A 20,850-nucleotide genomic window follows, 5' to 3' on the forward strand; every position below is an offset into this window, starting at 1 on the left:
ACTACGCATACTTGTGACCCCAGACACTATTTTTCTTGATGGTCACACTGTGTACCAACGGTTCAACTCATCGAACCAGATGCTGACGATGTACAAAATGAGCTTGTTTCCTGTGGTAAGCATATAAATGTGGAGATCCCTCAGTTGCATCTTGAACTGTTACAGCCTGTTCCGAAGCTGGTGCTCAGAATCGGAACAAACTGTAATTACACAAGAGGTAAACTTTGCGAAGGTAGCTAGCTGTCTTCATCACTGATGAATTCACAAGCGGCAGCACAGGCCAACCGTAAGCATTCAAATCGTGGACAGTCAATGTTATGGAAGTGTATGGGCTACATGGCAATGCGGGTCATCACAGGTAATAGCGGATGGATTTGTTCGTAATCGATCCGCTGAGGGTTTGCTATGATATATTGTACCCACTGATGGTGGGGAAAAAAAAGGAAGTGCAGGAAGTGCAACGCGGAAGGAAACTGAATCCTGTATCATGACAAAATGCTAGTTGCTACTGGATAGAGAGAACCCTACAAGTCCGGACTCCAGCCTAAAACAGTCAGGAATTTTGAGGTGCCTAAGGAAAGAAATATCTCACCATAATAAATAGTCGCCAAGTTCACAACGTCTGTGGCCTCCGCGATAAGCTCGTTGACGGTACACTCTACGCTAAGCGACTTGTCAAGTTTGCGTGCAACTGAACCCAGAGCACGTTCTGCAGCCTCCGCCGACCCACTCTTCATATCGAAGTCGGGTCGCTCCGCAAGGGGATTGAGTTGCTGCGGAGGTCCCACTGCGCTCTCTTGAATCTTCTTCAATTTGAGTTCGCTCGCGGTCCTGAGAGTCATCTCGAGTGATTACCATCGGGCAAACGGTACAAAGAGACCAAACATACCATGAATGCAGGGGATCGTGCTTGAAGACTTCGAGGACGGTCATGACGACGTCTGACTGCTCACGAAGTACGCGGAGGGTCTCCTCTGCACAGCGCTGGAAGACTCCTTGCGTCCCAGAATAACCCATACCATCCACCATGTCACGGGTCATGCGAAACGGAACGCGTTCTGGGACAGGCAAACGCTTTCCCTGTAGCATTGTCAGCGAATGATCCTACTGTCTTCGTTCTTCCGTACCTGGTCGAAGGCTATACCAAGATCGATGTGGACAACTTCTCCAGATCTGTTGTCTAACAAAATGTTTGAGATGTGTCGATCTCCCAGACCCAATACGTGTCCCACGATAGAAGTGGTTGCCACACTTCGCGTGTAGTTGAGCCGCATTGCGAACCATGCAATAGGAGTTTTGGATTTCTCAGGGAAGTAATGTCTCATGACAGGCTGTATGCGTCGACAAATCTCACTGAAGGCTGCCACTAAGGCTTCTGTCTTTCCTTTGTACTTCTCTCGCGTCTGACTGAGATACCGCGTGGCCTGATGGTGATCCATGTCATTCGGTCGATACCTTCACATGGTATCAAATTAGCTGGCCGGTCGGTGAACACGGGAGACGCACCTTTTATGTGCAGGTTGCAGCCAAGAAGCAAGGGGGCTGGTATTGCCCACAAACTCTATGACGCCAGCTTGAGGTGCCAAAGGCAAAACCGTGTACCCCCGTACTTTCAGGTCCCGGCGTTTTGTCTCCCTGTCATGTCGCAGAACGGTATTAACCAGGTCAAAAACTTGCTCCATGACAGCATCTTGGCGAAGGTCGTCGTTTCCTTCCCCCTTGAACTAGGAAACGTAACGTGATGCCGATGGCAAAACGAAGAGGACCACATACCAACTGTTTGAATCTCTGTCCGTCAGTACCGTAACATGTATTAATTTTCGGCATGTTAACTCCGCCGGCGGGTTGGAAAGTTTTGTCGTAGTGGCTAATCCAGACACAATTGTCGTACCTAAGTGTAGGATCAATGGGCGGGTGAGACGTTAATACAGGGACATGAATGTTGCGGAGTTGACGGATGAGCAGGCCTTCAGGAACATTGAGAATGATGTTGGTCTTCTTACCCGTGAGCTCCTTGATGGGATATTTGGCCCACTGCAAGGATGCATTACAGACTTGTTCAATAGCTTTGGTTCTCGCAGAGTGGTTGGGATCAGCGAGAAGGACATCGAAGATGTGGGAAGCAGCCAATCCTCGATCAGTTTGGGAGGTGGGAGACTCTAGTCGTGAGGATGTTCTCCTCATACTCCCGGACTGAACGGAGCCTTCTGGACGTATGCAATACACCTGATAGAGACTATGGAAGGGGTGCTCTTGGCACATGCGGAGGACCAAACGCTGCAGAATCTGTTGGCTTTTCGGCATTTCGCCATGTATAGGACGTGATATGCGAGCAGATAATTGGTGGGATAGGAACACAAATTTTCTTGAGGGAATGCGATCTACTGCAGCCATTATCCCTTTCTGTAAGCGTTCGTCATCGAAACTGGCGAACCAAAGGGAGCTGAAGCGGATTGGGACATCGTCGTCGAATCCATCGGACGCAGCCAGGCAGCGTGAATACATGTCAATAGCTGACTCGAGGAATGTTACCAGAGCTCCGTTGTGCCGTTCGTATGCATCTTCATCCTCTGCCAGGAGTGCTCGTGCTTTTGTCTGTTCGTGGACGAGAACACCATAATCATGACTACTCATTTGTGTTCCCCGGAGCTGAGTCTCCATCTGCTTGATCTCCTGTCTTTTTCTATCCACATAAACCTTCCATCGCACGCCATCGGGTGACTTGAGAATGGCATGGTACTGACGCTCAGCGAATTGAGCGCACTTGTGGTAAATACTCGCGCATGAGTCGCTGCGTGTTGGCATCCGTTTTTCTGCACAGGCTGCGACCTGAACAGCCGCGTCAAATAAGTTCTGCTTGATGTCCGTCGGTTTCTCCATACATGCCTCCGAGATCCAAGAGCCCTGCATGTATGAGATAAAAAGCAACTGAAGAGAAAGATCGCGCTTACAAGACGAGCCATGGTCATCGCTTCCTCAATTGTAGGTTTAGAACCAGGCTCTGCCTTTTTCTGGCTGAGAAGATCCTTCAGGAATTGGACAGCGAGTTTCTGCTCTCTCTGTAACCACAGAACATTGGCAAATTCCTGCGAAATCTCGTAGGAGGGGGTCTTTTCTAGTTGCTGGGCCTTCATGATTGAGTTTAATGCGACCTGGAGCTGATTGGATTTCCTAGCAGCTACAGAAAGTCGGACAAGGCAGCGCTTTTCCACATCGATGAGAGTCCGAGTGAACGGACTGATAAGCTCCCCAATTTGTTCCCGCTCTTCCTTTTGCCTTACCGAGCGAACCAAAGAAAGCCTCGTGGCGAGTATTCGTTCAAGATCCAAAAATCTGCTCGCAATTTTAGACTACGAAAACGCTGAAGGATGAATGTAACTCACTCGAAATCCGGATCGATGTCTACCAGATGAGAGAATGCTCGCGCATCCGAAGTTTTGGAATCGAGGTATTCCTGGAGCTTACCGCTTCTCCACCGGGTTATCTGGCTAAGGCACATGAAGTTTCGGCCAACTTCGCGGATCTCTGTGATATCCTCGTTACCGAGGGTAAGCAGGCGCTCCATCATGTCACAAAGCGCTTGATTGATTGTGGCGTCAACCACCTTATGGTTTCTTTCACGGTGAACGGCTCTCAGAGCACGGTACAATGTAGTGCTGGAATGCTGTTGTCCACTATCAGGGAGGTCCCAAGTCTCCGTTCGCCACCCAAGCTGATACGACATAGTCGAAGACCCCACATCAGAATCAATGCCACCCTGAGAACTTTGGAGAGCACGGAGCGCAAGATGGTCAAATCCAAAAGCATGGAACGACTGTAGTAGACCATCTGCGTCGATCGACCCGTGATTATCAGCTTCAAGGGCAGCGCCGTGGAAACGAAATGCTTTCTCCCATTGCTTTTCGTGGTGGAATCTTTTGATCAGGAAATGGCGGAGGTCCGTGGTTTTGATGCCGTAGAAGCCATCGGGTTCGTCTATGTGACTGTATATATCGAAGAGCAAGTGCTCGACGCCTCCAGTGGCATCCATGTTGAGCTGCTGGTACTCGCACGCCAGTTCTAAGAATAACAGCGCAGTAGTGTATGAACCGCAAGTGACGGCGCTCCTAGCAAGAAGATGGAAATCGACGTCGAGCCATTTATCATGCGCTAATTGGTCTGTGGAGTTGGAAGGTTCGAAATTACGCAAATGAAGGATGACATCGACGATGGCACGCAAGCAAAGGCGATTGACTTCCTCAGTCCGGAGGACATTCGTGAAATAGTCCGATAGCCCCTTCCTGGCAGAAACCTCAATAGCTCGAGCTCTTTCCGCCTGAAGTAATGTGTGGACGAGAACAGGAAGGACCTCCTCGGCGAAAAGGGTGTTCCTTTGCAATAGCGGAACTAGCTGAGCATAGAAATTATCCTTGGATGCGAGGATATCAGCCAACAAGGTAGTCACAGAGCATATCCACTGAGGAAAGTCGGCGTTCTGTGGCCATATGGCGTCCAACTGATCAATGGTACGAGCTTGCCGGGCGTTGGACGGCGGTACGGGAAAACGTTGGAAGTATTCAATTGGTGTGCGATATTCAGTAGGCCAGAGTTGAAACGAAAGAATACCAGGAGATGCAACAGATATCAGGGACCTCAGGGCGAGGTAAACCAAGTTTACTTCTGATGGATCGCCATCGTCCAACATCGCAAGTAAGGTTTGCAAGATAGCATGCTGTGGTGCAGGTTCTGTCTTCTCATCCTCTTGACGTTTCGTACCCCTGCAATGTCTGGCCCGGAGGGTCTGCGGGAACGCAGGCTCACTTCTAAAGCTATAGATGTTGCCAGCATTGGCAATAAGCAAGGACGCGAAAGCATCAATATCGCCACGGGACAGCCGTCCTTTGGGCGGAATGTTGTCCTTTAGTCGCCAAAAATCACTAGTGGAAAATCCGCACTCGACAATAGGCGTGCTGTTCTGCCAGTCGATTTAATTGTCGTACAAGCCGGAATTTATTAGAGGTGATGCGGTGATCACTAAGGGTGGCTGAAAGGTCGTCAGCACTGAGGTCTTCAACTAGTGCTGAGAGCTCCGAAGAAGGCTCATGAGACCACACTGGTAGGGCTTTGAGAACGATGGGCCTGATCTTCTGGTCCTGAGATAGCGATAGCGCCTGCTCATCGAGCCAACTACGAAGTTTTCCAGCCGTTGCCGACGCCGACGTCGAAGCAGACTGGAGATCACCAACCAACGCACAAACATGAGCGAGAATATTAGGCAGTCTTTGGTCAACCTGGTGTGTTTTCCGAAAGATAGAGAAGCCCCACTCAAGGAAGGACTGGCCAGCTGTAATTAAGTCGGATTGCGCGAGCAGAAGACTCGACTTCTGAACAAACGTGTGCAAGAGCGTCGGGTCACCGAAGTCACAATGACGAACCGACACCAACAGGGCGATCCCATTGAGTAAGCGATGCTGTTCATTCACGAACGGGGTCAAATGCAACTCAGAAAAGAGCTGGTGGAGAACGTGGAAAGATATGGCGGCCGCATCCTCCCGCTTTGAAGACGATATGCACCACTGCAAGGCTCGCAGGACCGTGCCAGTGCCGAAACGGGGAAGGTTCGGGGGATGGTACCTGAAATCGCCTATTTGGCGATACTGGTTGAGAGATAAAAATGTACCCGTGGTATCAGTGGAGGTGACTTTACGAAGTGCAGTGACTATGGCACCCCGTTCCGAAAAGTCTTGGTCGCCGAGTGAGCGAACGATAGCGACAGCAATGCCCGCAACGTTCTCTCTCACGCATTCCACGAAGGCTTCCTGAGATGGGAAGTTCAAGCCAATTGACGTAAGGACCTCTCGTAGCTGTTGCGTTACAGAGCCACTATTCCCCAGAGGACGATCCATGAAACAAACGAGTTGCAGGCCTATAAGGTCTCCGACGCACGTGAGGAGGCCTTCGTGAACTGTCTTTTGAATAGCAGTGCAATGGTTATTGAACAGCGTCCGTCCATGGGCCACAGCATCTGAACCGCCGTCCACCATCAGGTTCGCAGGCGTACATAAGCGAAACGCTGCTTCTGCACAAGCTCTTCTGTTGTCATAGCCCAGTAGACTGGGGGGTAGGCGCAAGACGTCGTAGAAGTTTTGTCGTATAGAGAACGCAATCTGAGATGCATAAGCCTCGAAGAGTTCGTGCGAGTCGGACAATCCAAGCCTCATGGATACACCGTTGAGTACGACTTGGATGTGACGTGCATAACTAGGGCTATGGAAAGCGACTTCTAGAAGGTGCCAGTACGGACCGCGACGCACGTATGAACTAGCGATCATAATGTTCCCCAAACACAGGGACCTTGTGAACATGTACTCGCGTCTGAAGGATGACATTCTCAGTACTCATAAACGGGGTTTGCAGGTTGCACTTACTTGGCAAGATCCCTGGGGAGCGACTCATGAACGCTGGTATAAAACGAGTCAAGGTTCCCAAAGTCCCGAGTACCATCATCCTCGCGCAGGGCAAATAAGTTAGCCGTCTTAACGGCTGCACGAAAATCGAACCCGAATATCCTCATCGGCATTCAATGCCAACAAAATGTGCAACGGTCGACTGACAGATTCTTCCCCATCTTCCGCAGGCCAGAATGACTGAGAAGGATCCTCCGCGAGCAGCATTGCCGTGAACTGGACGACCAAATCACGGACCTTCCAGAATGTTACTTTCTTCCTCGCGATGCCTGAAATCCAAGCACAAAGATCCAGAACGTGGTCACCCAATGCAGAACCGGCGACCTTCTTCTCCAACCAGATGTGCATGGTACATTTCAGCAGGTCAGTGACTAGGAGATGGAACTGTGCATTGAAGGCATGGGAATAACGCTGCAGGAGATCAGCGCATTTGCCCAATAGGGTATCCAAGATATGGGCATTGAGGTTTAGTAACCTCTTGCATACGACCGTCAACAGGGGAGGCCCTAGAACCAGTAACTTCTCTTCAGAACAGTCGGTCATCACTTTAACGAGTTCCTTGTTGTGGGTCACTTCACCCACTGGATTTTGCAGCGCAGGAACGACGGAAAGGAAAATAACGCATATCTCCACCAAGCGCCGAACGGCCAAGGAGTGATCCTGCAAACCATCATCCGCCGGCATAGCGGCACGAGCAGTCCTGATTGGTTCAAAACGATCCCCTTCTTCATCAGCGTTCGAGTCCTCGTCGTGGGGTACTTGGTCTATAAGGACACAAAGCAACTGGTTGAGGCTTTGAAATACGACCGCAAAATCATCTTGGATCTGAACATTAACGGGAGTTAGCAGTTAGAGCTCCAGCATACTGAGAAGGGACTAACGTCTGCGTTTCTCCAAATCATGCGCTGGAGACTCCGGCGCTGCACACGGGATCGCACATCACAAGACAGGCGTGCTCTGAGAGCATTTAAAATATGCGATCTAATCCCAGAGTCGACGCTTGGAACAACCATCGCCTCCCACTCTTCGTCATTTCCTGAATCACCGTCAAGAATAAGCGGATCAAACGCCTTCAAAATGAGGAGTCTTTCTTCAGCGGTCCATCGAGAGTCAGTTAAAAGAGGCGCGAGAAGCACTACAACTTTCCCCGCCAACTGTACAACCCGACGATTGCTCCGTGTTCCGTTTGAAGCTTGCAACGAGTCAAAGATGATAGCAGTGATGGCAACGTCAAGTGACTGTCGGATCTCCTCGGCGGCAGCATGAGTAAAATTATTAACCTTAGCAACTTCCCATCCCACCACCAAAGATTCTATGGCTTTGTGCAGAAAGATGGAAACACGCCGTTCACGTCCACGGGGGGAAACAGGTTCTTGATCCAACCTCGAGGAAAGCAACTCATCCGAGGAAACCAAAGCCACATCCTCAACCGTGCCCTTACAATGGGGAACTTGAGGAAGTTTAGCAAATAGCAAGTAATCCCGGATGATTTTAGTCTTGCGTTGTTCTTCCATAACCTCCGCAATTTCGCAGTCCGGCAGCGGCGAGGCACAGATCAGATCTGTGTGCTGCCTGTAACCGCATATGCTGCCCAACAAATTGAGAAAATCATTGATCGTATGCGGTGGTAGACGGGCTTTCCCGCTAACATTGCTGGTCACAACCCCTATCGCCCAGTTATCCAGTAGCCAGCTCAAAACCTTCTCCTCCAGTTGCATGCGATATAACCGGACATCCTGACTTGCTACGCGCAAACACTGTGCCAAAAACATGCAGACGGCATCATAAGGAAAGTTGGGGCCTTGAAGGTCGAGATCTTTTGCGAATGTCTCGATCTCAGCGAGAACTCGGTGTGACGTAAGAAGGTGCTTCGCATGCCCGACTGAGTAGGTAGGCAGTGTGACACGCTGCCCTACAGACCACGGGCACGTTAGCACGACGCACGGCATGTGTCCAGATTGGATCCCAGGTCGTAGGACCGCGCCGGTCAGTGCGGACAGCAGTAGCAGAAACAGTTCCCGAATGGCAGACACCGTCCTCGCCGTCCCAGCGTGCGACGGCTGCAAGAGACAGAAAGATCCAAGACTGAATCGACACGTCGTCAACTGAGATCAATTGCAGAAGTACATTGATGATATCATTCTGGAGTGCGTTGTGGAACTCGGCCCAGTGCCGATCGATAAGGAAGAGTAGAATTTGTAAATTGTAAACGCGAACGTTAGTTGTAGACGTAGATCGTATCGACTGCAGCAAGGCACATATTGGGTCTTCCCGTTTCATCCGCTTTGTGGTGGACGAGAATGATGGTGTACCAACATGGACTGACTCTGAGTGTTTAAATAACTGAGAAGAGTCAGCAACTTGCGTTGGCAACAGGTAGTAAAGCGTGCCTTCTCGATGCAGTCTGCTTGAAGCTCTAATAGAGTCCAAGCTAGAGCTTGGTTGGTATCGAAGTTCCAGCCAGCTCTGAATGTATGCGAGACAAAAATCTCTCCAGCGCCGACTTCGGCAGGAGAAACATCCAACCTGAGCGAATCGATAAAAAGGCCGTCTACGCCCCACTTGCTCTCTGCTTCTCCATTTAGAAGGACCAGGAGGTTCTGGACTGCATCTGCCCATCCATATGATGGTGCGCTTTGGGCTACAGTAATGAAGGGGAACAAGATCCGAAAAATCCCAACGAGACTTTCCTTGAGTTGTTTGCTCTTCGTCCCCCAAAGACCCTACCAATGCATCCCACGAAGAGCGGGCCAAGTCGTCAACCTCGTCTTTGCAATTAAGGGATACTTGGGAGAGAAATGATCGTAGAGCAAGAAGATAGTCGTGATGGAGCGATGTGTCGGTGGGGTAACATTCCAAGAATCGTTTCATGCGTTTGAATAAGGCGGACGCGATGAGTACCGGTATGAGGTTTCCTTTCCTGTCGGGGTCACTCCTGTCAACTGTGGCCAGGAACGGTGCGGCAGGATGACGGAAGAGAAGTGCGAGGAGAGCCGTACATTCGACTTGCTCGAGGGAAACGGTACGTCGTGCAGACCGCCGGAAACGATGCGAGCTGTCAGTTGAACCTGGCGTGGCACGCTCTGCGAGATGCCTCTTTCGTGTTTGGGCTGGAGTAGACGAACTACCTGCATCATCGTCGTTACTGTCACTTTGATACATTGAATTCTCCCCAGACGAATTGTCTTCTTCAGAAGGCACAAGCTCCTTGTCCATCGGTTCGTTCAGGACGACGTTGAAGCAGATCTCCACTAGTTTCAGCCAGGTTTCCAAGTTGACATGGTCCATGTGAGGTGTCCACGAGAGCAGTACCCTGATCGTCTTGAGATAGTCCAAGGCTATCGGCGAGAACAATTCATGACGATGTACGAGCATTTGCGTGAGGTGTTCGAGAAGCGGCGTTAGTGCCCTCTTGCTGAGGCACCGTACGCTCCTTTCGACAAGCCATCGGACCGCGGCAGCGGCTTCAACGAGCCTACGTTGAGCGGTCCGCACCCGCCGTCCCCGCCTTCCCCGCCTTTTTGGCCGTGTCTAACTTTTCGACTTTGACCGTGGTGAACAGAGCCTGGTACAACACCAACCAGCCGCGTCCATCCTCGATGCTGTAGACCGCGTCTTCGCGAGCAAAAGTGGAGCGTAGCGCTGCTATCCCTTCCTGCCTTTCCTTGACCTTTTCACTCCTGAGACGGTCCACCACCGTCTTTAGGTTCGACATGGAATCTTGGAAAGACAAGGACAATTACAAGTGGCATGTGAGACGCCACTTGAAAGTCTGCCACCTCTTGCTGTATGTTGGTTACGTAACGCAGTCCGCGTCTCGCGTCGAACGAGGATTTGGATAAGCTGACTACGCTACAAGGCAGCTCACAGGTTCAAACTTCAAACTTCAAGCCAATTTTCAGGTATCGAAGAGTACGAACCAAACAAACAGAAGAAAACGTAGATGATCCGGCATATCAGTAGTGGTAGAAGGCAAGTGAGACTGGACAGGGCGACGTGCCCCTTGTAGCAGCTTATCCTAATTTGATGAGAGGTACAATTACGTCCTACTCAGTATCCAACTGGTCTTCGAAGTCTTCTTCCTTCAACAATCGTCCATTCAGAATTCTTCCTATGTGTGTTGGTGCGAAGCTCATCCCTCTCCTACGCAAGTTGGTAACATGCTTGAGGAAAGGAAGTGGTGACTTCTGGAAAGAGCCATCCTGACTGTGCCTTCAGGGGGCGATGTGCAGGAGCTATAAAGCCATCGCTATTGACCTCCAAGTCTCCTTCATCGGCGAGATCGTCGGCATAGACACAAAGGAAGCGACAAAGTCGAAGATATGTGTCGTAGTCGCGCAGGTACAGCTGTCCAGCAAACAGATTGACCTGGTCGACAAGTGAAGAGGGTGCAATACAGTCGGAACGAGCACGAGGGATCGTGTATAGAAGCAAGTCGTCACACGGACGCATCCTTGCTTGGGTTCGTGGCGTGTAGACGCTGAAGACATACGGATCCGCTGCTTCTGATTTTCGGCAATAACTCGTTCACCTCGAATGGGCTAAGGATGACGAGAATGGGGTCTCCATTTGACTGACTCGAGAGTATCCAGTTAACTGGACGGAGGCATTCACCAACATCCGCTCCTGTTTTTCTTTTTCCTTTTCCTCCTCGTTTCTGCACCACAGTACAGTAGTCGGAGGTGGCGAAGGCGCGTCGGGACCACACGTTCTTTTCTTGAGTAGGTGCTCTCGTGTCGCAGAATGAATCAAACATCAGAATGAAGGAAGTTGAATTAGGGTCAACGATGCCACTGTGCACGAATCGACGGACATACGCAGAGACCTGATGCTCAGCTGCTCTTGCTGGCGAGGGTCGCTCTACTTGTGTTTCGCGTTCTATTTCGTGTACAATTTCTCGCTCTTGTTCCTCGTTCATATTTGAGTTGGCTGAGGAGGAAACGCCAAGCCCTCGGCACCGTTGATCGATTGCCGGGATAGACAGTATTGGTTGGTCCGCACGATTGGATGGCGCATACAGTTCTTCCAGGGTTTTCGCATCTGGCCGACGCCAGGTTGTGGCGAGCTCTTCAGAAGTTATTTCGTCGCTACAGAACTCCGACCATGCACGGTACCGCGAAGCGTGGTCTCTTCCCTGCTGGGCCCAGTAGGGAGCGTTGTTTTGGATCTCAACGCAGGTCTCGCCCATGGCCCACAGCAAGATGTCTGATGGATGTATTGTGTCTCCATCACTTTTTCTAGCTGCATTGCAGATACGCCTGTCTACGTCCAGAGGACCGAAAAACATCACGGAGTGCCCATGTCCAAGTTTGCGCATGCGCATACAACCTGGCACCGAGATCAGGGGGACGTCTTATCAACCGATTCCAGAGTCATACCTTGGATCAGGCGGTCTTTTGTAACTTTGGGCCCTAGCGTGACTGCTGCACGGAAGCCAATTGGAAACTTAACGTCGGTGCCTCGTGTGTGTGCATCGTCGAGATACACTACACACTCGTCCAGTCGACTTGCGTACGGTGACTCTAACAACGATTGCGTGGTCCCATCACGAGAGAGGACAGTCAGGTCGTCGTCGTCATCGAAGTATATGGCAGCTAGTGCATCGGGTTTCAGCTCCAACCAGAGCGCCACAAATTCACTGTTTTGTAACTCGAGGACTTGAGCACCGACGTCCAGTATCACACGTATTTCTGGTGTTTGTTCCACTACAAGCGCAAGGAATTCACCAGCTGTTCGTCGCCGGCCATCTGACCACGACGTTCGCATGTATGCGTCATTTTCGGGCCCAAGGAGGTAGGCGAGAACCTTCGCATTGGTAGCACGTTGATGATCAAGGTCTCGTTGTATGGTGGAAGTCGGCAGCAGATAGCGCGCATCATTCGTCCCAGAAAATCCTAACAAATGAATTATATGCGTTTATAGCTGAGCTATGTACTCACCAGTGGTTACGTGCTCCCTTTGTTCTGCAAGGTCCCATCCGCAACTGGACAACTTCGAAGGGAACTCCTTAGCCTCCTTCGGGAAGACAACCTGAGAGAGATAAAAGTCTATGGTCGACTGATTGCATGAGAATATCGGGAAAAGATGCTGATTCCACTGGTCTAAAGACTGGGCGTTGATGCCGCTGATCTGGCGGAGATTTGCAGGAACTTCGGGACAACCGTGGACCCATGACTCGTATTCCTGGTCTGGGTTATCTAGCATCAGGAGACGCTCGAAGCATAACATGAGCTGCTCCCGATCCAGTCCACCATAGTAATACGAGAGACATGTCAGCACTACGGCCACGTCTGGATGTCCAAATTCTGCTCTCGGCGCTGGGACGTCCTTGGCACGGTAGGGGACGGCCAGCATGGTCCGAGAAGGTGCAAGACCGTAGCCGACGCGCCATCGTCGCTCCATGAGGGCAAACAACAAAATCCCGGATGCTAAAAGTCCACGTAAATGTAACAAGTTCATCCACATGGCGGTGCCTCCGCAGTAGTCCCGTATCACTTGGACTTCGGAGGAGGCAACGTCCATGCGGGTGATAAAGTCGTAAATTGCCCTTCTCTCGACACGGCGCGTCCGACCGAAGTTGACTGACCGTCCGTCCATGACATCCTGAGTAATCTTGGAAATCAACTCTTTCCCTGCCTCTTCATGAAGAATGCGGATGTGGGGGAAAGCTCCACTGTAGCGGTGACATTGTTCGTATTCTACACCGAGCGGGAAATCTGCGTGGAGCATGGGGGCATGTTTCTTTACCAGATGAAGTACCTGTTGAGTGGTCGACCATCGAGTGGGAGAGCCCTCCAGAGGTCTCTGTGAACCGATAGCATAGATCAGTTGGTTTCGAACATGCAGGATCTCATCACTTTCATCAAGTATATCGCGAGCGTGTGAATGGAGCCACCGCTGAGTCTTTAATAGTTGCTTCGCGATCTTCTTCGTACCACCTAGCTGCTTCTCAACGCTCAGCAGCTTGAAAGATAGGATATGTTCTGGTTGCACGACAAGGATGCTGCGCTCGCGCATACACTGTTCTAAGATTGCCTGGATTATTCTGGCTCCCGATTGATCGATTTGCAACGATCTTGAAAATGGCAAGTAAAAGACCCGTCGATTGACGAGTCCACCAAGTCGATCTACGAGGAGATGGAACATTTGGGAAGCAAGCGCTTTCGGGACCACCACTCGCACGAGTTGGTTTCCATCAGCGAGGACCGACGCCGTCGCTGGTACGATCACCGAAGACTTCCCTTCACCCATATTTAGCTGCAGAACGGTGTTCTGGCCGGAACGAGGAGCTATCATTTCTAACGCAACATGTGCTTGGACGCGACGAACGAGGAAATCTCCGTCCAGCTGAACCGAGAATAGCAAGAGTGGATAAGCTTCACACAAAATAAGAGGTGACAAGATAAAAGTACCTGAATTAAGAGCCAGTCGGCGTACGACTCCGCTTCCCAACCATCGCAACTGGTATTCTCCATTTCCTTGTGCAGATCTTCGGCTTGATCATTCTTCGCGAAGGCTAGCATTCGGCGAGCACGCTGGTACTCTAGTGCAAGTTTCGCAAATTCTATTAAACAAACTCGCCAATCATGGGGCAATGGAATTTGCGATGTCGATGCGAGGCAACCAAGGAGAATCTTCGGCGTGATGCGTGGCCACCGACCGGATCTGTAGACCCCGTGCTCGTTTGTCGTCTGCGGACCCAAGTATTCTGTAAGGAACCTTAGGGCCGACAAGTATCTTGTTCTGCTTTGCTTGTGATGTATTCTGAATGATTCCACCAAGCGTTTGAGATCGTTTACGTGCACGGTCGTCCGGTCATAAGTAAGATGTTTCGCGCTCTCTTGTAGCCCATTTGCATACATAACCTGAAACGCCGAGTTTGCGTTCTGGTGAAGATTGTCAATCAACTGGCTCATTTTCTCTGATCCGCTGAATAAGTAAGGGTCAAAACGACGTAGATGTAAGGAGTAAAAAAGCAAGTACCACGTTTGAGGCCGGTAGGGGTTCTGGACGAGGTGATTCAAAGCATAGTTGTCATGGAGGTTGAGCCTCAACCCCTGACGCGTCACCCCATCCGGTGGCACAGCAGGTGCAGTGCGACGGAAAAGGACTTCCAGGGTCACCTCCCAGTTCTCTCGGTGGTGACCCTGGGTGGATAGTGCGAAGGAATATCCCAGTGGTTGGTCGGCGGGCGAAGTCGTCTTGTTAGTTTTGTTAGTTGAAGGCTCCCGAAACGAGGGAGCCTTTTGAGTCAGAATTAACTCCACACGATCCAAGTGATTCTTCAATTCCATATTTCGGTAGCAGCTCGCAAACGCTTTGCAAAGATCGGAATCCAATCCATCAGTGTCATACCAAGCGGGATCCAGGAAGTTGCGGCAAGAAGGAGGTTTCATACACGGCCATGCAGCTATCACCTTTTTAATTACTTTACCCCTTTCCCGTTGGAGCCGCTCCCTGTACTCTTGTGGAGTTACGCTGTCCCGGTAGGGTTTTGCCCGCCGAGAAACAAACTCGTCCAACACATGTAAAAAAGGTTTGTAACCATCAGAGAGGTTATACATGGGGTGGTTAGGAGGATTTTCATCCTTGAATTGGGGAATCGTTGCGAATGCTAGTAACGTATTGATGAGGTTCTTGAGGTCCGGAGAGGCGTATGCCATCGCAGGCAAGGAGAATATGAGTTGGAAGCGGTGCCGCGCTACCTGGCTCCTGCGACAGCTGTTATACAATGAAAGCCAAATGTCAGGTAGGGGTGGAGATAGCCAGTTTCTGCTGTAACGCAACGAGAATGATTTCGAACCGCCCTGCATAGTTTCCCATGATTCAACTAAGCCTTGAATGCTATTCGTTGGACGTTTCTGAGTCGACCAATTGTAAACAGCAAGTGCAGCGCTGTATACACGGAGTTCATTGGCAGAGGACAGTTGTGCGTCCCTTGCCTTGTAAACGGAGTCGGATCCACCACCTGGAACGGGATTATCAGACGACGGCGGGTAAAGCATAGCAGCCCTGGTTGCGGCACGGCGAAGTAGATGGTCATCACAAGGTGGGAACTCATCGAAGAGTGGGGTAGATTGACTATCATGAAAAAGCTGTAGTTGTTGCTGGATCTCCTTGATAGACGAGCAAGCAAGATAAAAACCGTGGTGCTGGGATGCGGCTGGGAGTCCCGTCAGCCAATGCACGGATTGCATACACTTCATATGTTTAGGGTACCACGTTCGTTGAGTAGTCAGTTCCGCAATGCGACACAGTAGTTTGGCACAGCGAGTGTCGATCTTCATGAACGACCGACATGCAGCAGAACGTAAGATGGATAGCGCTTCCTCTGTACCCGTCCTTTGGGTCAGAGGGTCCACCAAACACGGTTTGCTGGTCAGTGCATGCAGGTAGGCACGATAAAGATTGCTTGCCAGACTAGCATTGCCAGCCAGGCATTTGAAGTTGGTGTCAGTCCGGAATATTTGGTATCGGAACCGCCTGTTCGCTGGACCTGATATATCGATCGTGACCCGCACATGGTCACCTTCCCTCGCGAATGATACATCCCCTTCCGGTACAAGAATGAGTCTCTGGACATCTTCATCGGCTAAATGGGCCTTGGGTCGCAAGACAAGCTTGTTTGCTAGCCCAATCAACGTTCCTGCAGATTGGGTTTCGTCATACAGCATGCCACGAGGGTGGCGGCACTCCAACTCGTTGTCATCGTTGATGAAGAAGGATAGACCGTAACGTGGCAAGTCGACAGACACGGTATTTGAACCGTCTAGTATGATAATGAGGTTCAGTGGATTTTCCAAAGGCTGAAGCCGCTCCGACAACATCCGCCAGGTCTGACTATGGATGTCTAAGAGTCTGGCATCTCCCTTGGTCATCGAATGGCTTCCAGGCGAAAATTGAAGCCTCCAGTTGTCGGGGGACGACTTCCATAAATTCTCTATAGGGCGAGCCTCGATCATTCGCGTCGTGAGGTTGAACCAATGTACATGATTCTCCACCAGTGCAGTTGGGAGATCGGACGCTAACTTCTTGGGAGGAATCAATTCGAAAATATCTGGGTCAGCCTCTTTTTTGGCCCGGATTCTCAATCCGTCTGTTCCCATTCGGAAGTAAACCTGCAGGATCAATCTCAGTGACCTGCAGATACAAATCGACCAGAGCGCCTACGCGGTAATCGCCAATCAAACCACGAGTAGCATATTCCATCCCAGCCATATCCCCAGGAAAGACGTCTGGTGCTTGCTGCTGAAAGTCAGTAAACGGAACAGATCGACATTATAGCAAGCTTACGCTACCGAAAATGAGCATAAAAATCGGATCTTCCCTGATCCCATTTGGGAGTCTTCCCATCGGTCGTCCGTCCACCAAGAAAGTGCCGTTGAGAACATCCAAGTGTACTTGTTGCGAACGCTGGGTAGCGGAGCTGGACGTATTGGTGGTGAACCAACCGCGATTTCTAGCGCTTCCTCTCCGCCATTGAGTGCCTCTACGGTACCCTGGCCAAACGTGTTTGATCCCAAGATCAATCCCGTCATTCCCTTCTAGGATCATAGTGCCCACAAGCTCCTCCAATTTCCATGATACGCGACAGTCACGTTCTTTAAGGAGCCTTGACATTGCACAAAGAGCATTCGATTGCGGTGGGGTGTTGTTATGGATGATTACCCCACAACACACTAGAATCTCCAGAGCCCGCGAGGAGCCGAGAAGCTGCTTTGCTGTGTCAAGATCCACATCAAAAGTGCTGCGACAGATTGCGGCCGAGTCACGAAGACGTCCTCGAAGCTGGTCCTTCTCAACCTCGCACACGGCCTGTTCCAGTTTATAGAAGAGTTCAAGTACCCAACTGAATGTCATCTCCCGAATAGTAAGGAGTAGGTCGAGAGCCCTACGATAGCCGCTGTCTTGGACGGTGCATGTTGCAGAAAGCATCCTAGCGACCAAAAATGAAATCGTATCCATTGTCGTACCCTCCAGCCAGTTTCCCGACACAGTCATCACAAGAGTTTCAAGTTCGCCCAAGAGCAAGTAACGGAAATGTGGTTGTTCCAGCTCAGCATGCCATACCAACTTCCCGTCACCGGATACGAGACCAACTTCGCTGGCTGCCTGAGCGAACAGCACGTGGACCTCCTCGCGGCGGAGAGTTAATGTATTGGCACGAATTTCCCGCAAAATGTTAAGCCACTGCAATAAAGGACCACTGCGTAGGTGCCCATATGCTATGAACTCGTGAATAGAAAGATCACTGTGGCAGTCAGCCTGACTACACAGCACTTCGTTTGACGTGTAGGTAGTATGCTGCAGATAGCGCTGCAGATTTTGATATGGCCCTGGTGGGAGCTCGTAGGAACAAGGGCCAGATACATTTACGGAGTGGAAGGCGTCGGCGGCGGAAGCGTGGGAAAGTTCATCGTAATAGTAAAAGCTGAGACCGTTGTTGACGCAGACTTTGCTCTCCACAGTAGGTACAGGGATTGAGTGGTAGTGGGACTTCATGAAAGGCTTTACGTCAGACGCCAGCACGATACGAGATCTTGTGCGCTTGGTGTGGTAGGAGTGCAACGCAGGATATTTTCCAAGAGAAGTATGAGGGTGTTTTTCTTTCAGTGGGGGAGAACAAATATCAACAAGAAGGAGACAAATGACCGAGCGCCACACGTCGAACGAAGGTGGGGGATGTAGCTCGAAGACGGCCGCCGCGGCACGACAACGGTCCTTCGGAAGTGGCCATTCGTGCACCGTAATCTGGATTTTCGACTGGGCTTCAAGCTTACACTTCGCACACTTTCGTGGGCGGTGCTCCTCTATCCCGTGCGTATTAATCCTGTAAACATGATCCATGCCTGCAGCACGCCTTGTGATATCGTGGAAGCGCTCATTTGCCTGTCTGAGCTCTTCGACTTTGTTCCGCCGCGCTTGATCAGCAGCATCGACAATGCGGTTCCTAAGCGCTTGCAAATGAGGATCTCGGTTGAAGTAGCGCACTGCAAAATTGCTAGAGTCCGCTCGGTCTGAAAATACAGACCACCCATTCTTGGCTGCAGAGTGACGTTGGCGAATGTAACCAGATACGAGGCAAAGGCGCTGGATGTCATGTGCGTCCCGAAGAAGTAATCGTTCCAGGAGAGTGATAGGTATTTCAGGGGAGTATTCATGAAGCATGGGGATCTGTCGCGTGACGAGTTTGTCTATTGCAACCCACAATTCGATTACGGTAAGAAGCATTCGTGAGAAATCTTCTGGATTGCCTTTGTAGGTTTCCCTGGCTGCCGATGAATATTTGCTGGCTAGGAGCTCCAGCTTCTCGCATGCTATTAAGGTGTCATCCACCAAGACAGCGACAACCCAATCATCGATACCGTGGCGAACTACTCGCTCCACATCGTAGAGCGTCACTCGAGGGTCAGCTTTGTAAGCATCCTCGAAGAAGTCGCCCATCGTCGATAGAAATTTGTCTAAACTACCGCGCGGGCGACGGCTGGTCAGAGAACTGGCAGGCTGCAAAGCGGAGTAACTTTGATTCAGGATGCCGCTGATGTACTTAGCACCTTTCAGTAGGGAAAGCTGTGTGTCGGCCAAGATATTGAGGGAAGCAGGATTCCACATCGGCGAGGAAGCATCGATATCCTGCACCTGCTTCCATCTTTTACACAACAGCTTTTGAATGTTTGTACACCCCGACAGCACGGTAGGCTGACAACCAGTTGGGGGCCGACTCCCCCAGCTTCATCAACCGGCGGCTGAGCTTGGCAGATATCCAATGCAAGACATCATCCGACATTCCGTGGCCTACGGCTTCTCCGGCGAGTCCATTCATGAAGAATAACACGAATGCCTTGTAGACGTCTACCCCGAGACCATTTCGTGCAAGGGTAGTCTGCAGGACAACTCTGATTATCAACCAGAGCGAAGAGCGACGCCAAGGGAGATGGGAATTGCGCCATACAACGTCATCGCCGATACGTTTGTTAATTCGCTGGACATCGGCAGGCCTGCCGACGGCTCGCAGGATGCCAGTCAATAGTTCCGTTATATACCGAGGGTGGACCGTATCCCGCGTCTCGGAGACCGTGGTACCCGCCTTGCGGGTAGTGGGAGCCGCATCGAGATTGTCCTTGTTCATCTCGCAGAGAAAATGGGCAAGCTCGAGGCGGAACACAGCATCACCAAAAACTACATTTGGGACGGCGATCGCGGGGCCCGGGTACGAGCACACGAGTTTATCACAGGAGCTCATGACTGCCGCCACAGTAGGGGATACTTCGAATGATTCTGCAATGGTTTCCTCTGCACCTCTTCTGAATACAACAGCTGCATTCTGAGCACGGATGAGATAGGCGACGACATCTGTATGGTGTCAGCACGAGAAAAGAACTGCCTTGCGACATATAGTACGTACCCCCTACTGCCATAGATTCGAGCTGAGATGAGACGAGAGTTTCTTCTAACTGTTCAAGACGCGTTGCCTCGTAAAGATTGTGCAACAGCTTCTCCACGCATTTCCAATGACCTTTTATAGGGTTATCAAGGTGCCTATAGTAGCTGGATGCCGAATGGCATAGTGCTTCAGATAGAGCAAGATCATTTGAGTGAGAATGATCATCTCCATCAGGAAGCTGTAGGGGACAAAAAACATGGGTGATCTTGTATTGCAATGTCATATGTATCTCTTCAAGTCGCAAGTGGATGTGCAGCCTTGTCAGGGAGTGAGTCAGATGCGCTGAGAGACAGCCATAACAGGATCCATCACCATGGGTTTATATATGGCGTAGGGCATCTACTTTGCCTCGAGGCTGGCGATCTCTGATAGGTCGATATTCAGGGTACAGTTGTGTCAGGAAGAACCCACGATAATAGAAGGGTGGAATGTAAGTGTACTCGTTCTCGCAATCGTGATGAGCAGAGTTATCGTGCGTCATCGTGCCAGACTCTCACCGAGACTCCAAGTAGGAGAGGTATGACAATGGAATCCTGGAGGGACACATGGCTACCGTTTTTCGAACTTCAGGTTTTGTACCGCGTCTATGTGGACGTAACTTTGACTCTCAAGATCTCAGCGGCGATTTGGAAAGTGCTTTGCAGAATCTAAACACCGTATGTCGGAAAATCTGTAAAATTATTTCAATGGGTGGCAAGCGATTGCAATGGCTGCAATTAAACTTGTAATTGAAATGTTGTTGTGATATTAAAGTTTTCTATGTAATAATAGTCACAATGGTAATTACGATGACCATTGCAATCGCAATAGCAATACAAATGGCAATACCAAATGTAGTGTCATTGGGGGGTTGATATTATGAACATGGTATCATCACCCCCTTATTTCGATGTTATTATAATGACGATTACAATAGCTGTGCCATGTAGAAATAGCCCAGACTCTCGGCACTGCCATATT

The 20,850-nt window shown here is 50.5% G+C and overlaps 4 protein-coding genes across 4 annotated transcripts; all 4 read right to left on the reverse strand.

Annotated features, from left to right (window-relative positions):
* Nucleotides 1-268: 268 nt before the first annotated feature.
* Nucleotides 269-10,203, reverse strand: F5J12DRAFT_847807 (uncharacterized protein). The gene is given in 16 exon segments (XM_051746401.1): nucleotides 269-544; nucleotides 593-831; nucleotides 890-1,080; nucleotides 1,128-1,455; nucleotides 1,507-1,724; nucleotides 1,774-2,904; nucleotides 2,952-3,333; nucleotides 3,384-4,933; nucleotides 4,980-6,354; nucleotides 6,408-6,514; nucleotides 6,540-7,271; nucleotides 7,328-8,328; nucleotides 8,351-8,789; nucleotides 8,837-9,149; nucleotides 9,169-9,910; nucleotides 9,942-10,203. 16 exon segments carry the CDS (start codon nucleotides 10,159-10,161, stop codon nucleotides 525-527), a joined length of 8,988 nt encoding a protein of 2,995 aa, XP_051597535.1. The 5' UTR covers nucleotides 10,162-10,203; the 3' UTR covers nucleotides 269-524.
* A 27-nt stretch (nucleotides 10,204-10,230) lies between these two features.
* F5J12DRAFT_847811 (uncharacterized protein) lies at nucleotides 10,231-12,122 on the reverse strand. Its single transcript, XM_051746402.1, has 4 exons — nucleotides 11,825-12,122; nucleotides 10,926-11,774; nucleotides 10,704-10,903; nucleotides 10,231-10,648 (listed from the first exon to the last, which is right to left on the reverse strand). Exons 2-4 carry the CDS (start codon nucleotides 11,767-11,769, stop codon nucleotides 10,493-10,495), a joined length of 1,200 nt encoding a protein of 399 aa, XP_051597536.1. The 5' UTR covers nucleotides 11,770-11,774; nucleotides 11,825-12,122; the 3' UTR covers nucleotides 10,231-10,492.
* F5J12DRAFT_276044 (uncharacterized protein) lies at nucleotides 11,737-19,260 on the reverse strand. The gene is made up of 6 exons (XM_051738703.1): nucleotides 16,740-19,260; nucleotides 16,617-16,691; nucleotides 14,430-16,564; nucleotides 13,859-14,375; nucleotides 12,386-13,793; nucleotides 11,737-12,340 (listed from the first exon to the last, which is right to left on the reverse strand). Exons 1-6 carry the CDS (start codon nucleotides 19,056-19,058, stop codon nucleotides 11,787-11,789), a joined length of 7,008 nt encoding a protein of 2,335 aa, XP_051597537.1. The 5' UTR covers nucleotides 19,059-19,260; the 3' UTR covers nucleotides 11,737-11,786.
* F5J12DRAFT_276057 (uncharacterized protein) lies at nucleotides 18,853-20,181 on the reverse strand. The gene is made up of 2 exons (XM_051738704.1): nucleotides 19,852-20,181; nucleotides 18,853-19,799 (listed from the first exon to the last, which is right to left on the reverse strand). Exons 1-2 carry the CDS (start codon nucleotides 20,111-20,113, stop codon nucleotides 19,099-19,101), a joined length of 963 nt encoding a protein of 320 aa, XP_051597538.1. The 5' UTR covers nucleotides 20,114-20,181; the 3' UTR covers nucleotides 18,853-19,098.
* Nucleotides 20,182-20,850: the final 669 nt, after the last annotated feature.

Source organism: Pisolithus orientalis (genome assembly GCF_024613125.1).
Source record: "Pisolithus orientalis strain OTSU chromosome Unknown F5J12scaffold_28, whole genome shotgun sequence".
In the NCBI taxonomy this organism is placed as follows: Eukaryota; Fungi; Basidiomycota; class Agaricomycetes; order Boletales; family Pisolithaceae; genus Pisolithus; species Pisolithus orientalis.